This window comes from Empidonax traillii, unplaced genomic scaffold (assembly GCF_003031625.1).
Source record: "Empidonax traillii isolate 1590-97213 ecotype Southwest subspecies unplaced genomic scaffold, ASM303162v1 scaffold2420:size24851, whole genome shotgun sequence".
Classification (NCBI taxonomy): Eukaryota; Metazoa; Chordata; class Aves; order Passeriformes; family Tyrannidae; genus Empidonax; species Empidonax traillii.
In genome coordinates this window covers 18,822-21,451 of record NW_020957613.1, presented here as the reverse complement: position 1 = coordinate 21,451, position 2,630 = coordinate 18,822, and the positions used below count along the sequence as shown (strand labels likewise).

The 2,630-nt window shown below is 39.5% G+C and overlaps 1 protein-coding gene across 1 annotated transcript in view; it reads left to right on the top strand.

Moving 5' to 3' along the window:
* Positions 1 to 2,630, top strand: part of SYCP1 (synaptonemal complex protein 1) — an 18,975-nt gene that overhangs the window by 2,540 nt on the left and 13,805 nt on the right. The window contains exons 4-8 of the mRNA XM_027909800.1: positions 163 to 327; positions 715 to 782; positions 967 to 1,040; positions 2,001 to 2,059; positions 2,194 to 2,263. Of these exons, the coding sequence (XP_027765601.1) occupies positions 163 to 327; positions 715 to 782; positions 967 to 1,040; positions 2,001 to 2,059; positions 2,194 to 2,263 (436 nt within the window). The remainder of the gene's footprint in view (positions 1 to 162; positions 328 to 714; positions 783 to 966; positions 1,041 to 2,000; positions 2,060 to 2,193; positions 2,264 to 2,630) is intronic.

The following is a 2,630-nucleotide window of genomic DNA, read 5'->3' as shown; positions in this document are numbered from 1 at the left end:
ACAGACACAGTGGATGCCCAAAGATTTAAACTTTGGCTCCTGATTGTCTGTGTCACCATCTGTGGAAAAAAAAATTACTCCCTTCTAAGAGATAAATATGTTATCTGCAACATTATTAATTAAATAGCATTTGAGATTAAACTGTGGAACCTGTTTTAATAGAATATAGAAACAATGAACGAATTGTACTCGAAACTCTACAAAGAGGCTGAGAAGATCAAGCAGTGGAAACTGAGTGTGGAATCAGAACTGAACCAGAAAGAAAGAAAACTGCAAGAGAACAGAAACATTATCGAAGCACAGCGTAAAACCATTCAGGAACTGCAGGCCAGTATTGTACAATATACATTCAATAGATAGTTAAGAGAAAGTGCCTCCTGATTCAGTGTGGCAATATTAATCAGACAGTTCAGTGTTGCAGTTTGATTCGTGCCTTGAGCAAATGGTTATTTGGGAAGGGGTTTGCCCCTGTCCTGTGTGAATGTGTGTATGAGGAACACACCTGCAAAGTGATTCAGTTGCTGGTAAATTATCATTTATTATTATTATGCCTTTCATGCAAAAGATGACCCAGCATGTGATACCAGATAAAACAGACTTCTGTCCTCTCACCAGAAAATTCCTTTTTTTTTTTTTTTTTTGAGAAGTCACAGTGTATTTCTGGTATATTTTTCAGTAACAATGTCTTTTTGTATTTCTTCCCTGTGAAATCAGTTTGAAAATGAAAAACTCCATTTAAAACTAGAAGATGAGCTGTGTGAAAAGAAAGATCTCTTGAAAGAGTAAGTAACAGAGATAAATTTTTAGGGGGGAGAGGGGATGAAAATAATTAGCTTTCATGCTGAGAACTGTGCTGGTGTGGGCAGTTACATAGAGCTGGTAAATTGTAAAGGTTATTTACACTGTTCTTTACACAAAGCACTGCACTCTGGTGACAACATACAATGCTCTTTCCCCCTCTTTCAGAAGCGCAGCTTCGAGGCACCTGTGCAACCTGCTCAAGGAGACCTGCACTCACTTCACGGAGAAGACCGACAGATGTAAATGCTTCTTGAATTTGGATTTGTAAAAGCCAGTGTATTTCTCCTCAGCAGAAAGAAGCTGTCCTGCTGTTCTGGTTGTGTTCTGTGGTTCAGATAAACTGTTTGTGGCTCTTAAAAGGAGAAGTGGGTTTGAGGTGGCTCCCAAAGTTAGAAGTGAGGCTGTGGGTGTGACACAGATGCTCTGTGATGTCACCCCCAGAGTGACCAGCATTCTCCTCACTAAAGCTGACCCAGCCAGGACAGCTGGAGAACTTCATGAAAATTAAATTAATGAGGGTCTGAAAGATATTCTGGACTGGGGATTTTGGTTCATATGCAATTCAGAATTGGTGTTAAAATCGTTAAACTTTTCCAGACTGGATCCCAGATACTTAAGAAGTGTCTTGTTTCTTTTCAGCCTTAATTCTGGAAACACCTGTGTATGGATGCACTGTTCTTCTTTGATAGCTGTGTTTCCTACTGATCTCCTCTATGATTGTTTTCTTAGGGAAAAATAGTATCAATTAGAAAAATAAAACAAAAAAAGGAAAATGTGGACAAGGGGTGTTGTCACGAGTCTCTAATGACAGTTCTGAGGTCACAGGTATCTCTGCTGATGGGAAGAAATTTAGTGCTAAACTCTATATTAGGGTTTATCAAGCAACTAACGCTTTTGATACATGAATATTCAACAACATTAATAGTATAAGAATGAATATAGTTTAAAAAAATTGATCCAGAAGTACGCTTTTCACAGAAAAAGTGAGAGTGGGAAGGAACTTTAAAAGCTGAGCTTGCTTGGTGTTTAATGGAACATACATTTTCCCTAGATTGTATAACTTTTGGCACTCTGATTCATAATTACTGGTTTTTAATAAGAAAAGAGCTGATAACAACTCCTCTTTTAATTCATTATGCTGATTAAACATAAGGGCTTGGGCAGCTGGTATTCTTTTTCAAAAAAAATTGCTTTGACAGATGAACAGGAGAGAGAAGAGACGAGACAGCTGTACGAGGAACTCCACAGCAACGTGGAGGTGAGTGAGGTGTTGGAGTTACAGGGGTGTGCTTTTTCTGGGGGGATACTATTTGTATCCCTCACCTGTGGGTGATTCATCTGAACTCCAAATGCTGACTTTTTTTTTTTTTAATTTTTTAAATTTTTTTTCAGAGAATGACGGCGGCGTTCGAAGAGCTTCGCGTGCAGGCGGAGAACGACAGACTGGAAATGAGTTTCAAACGTGAGGGTTCTCTTTGTTGGGCTTGTTCTTCAGGCACAGCAGTTGGGTTGCTCGTGGCTTTTGTTGCACCTGCGGTGTCAAAGTGTGAAGTGCTCAGGTGGTGAGCAGGTGGCACTGGGACACTCTTTTATTCCTGCTGCCTGCCATTCACTGCCTGGCCCTTTGGTTGTTCCCCTGGGCCAAATTTGGAACTTTATTTTTGAAATAGCCACTCAAAGCCCAAGGTTTCTCTGCGAAGAATCTGCAGATCACTACTTATTTTATGTAGTTGGTATTTAACTGATAATGCCCTAGTGTTGAGCTGCAGGAACTTCATTAAATACTTGTTTTATATAGGTTACTATGTGCCTGTTTAATCTTTACATGG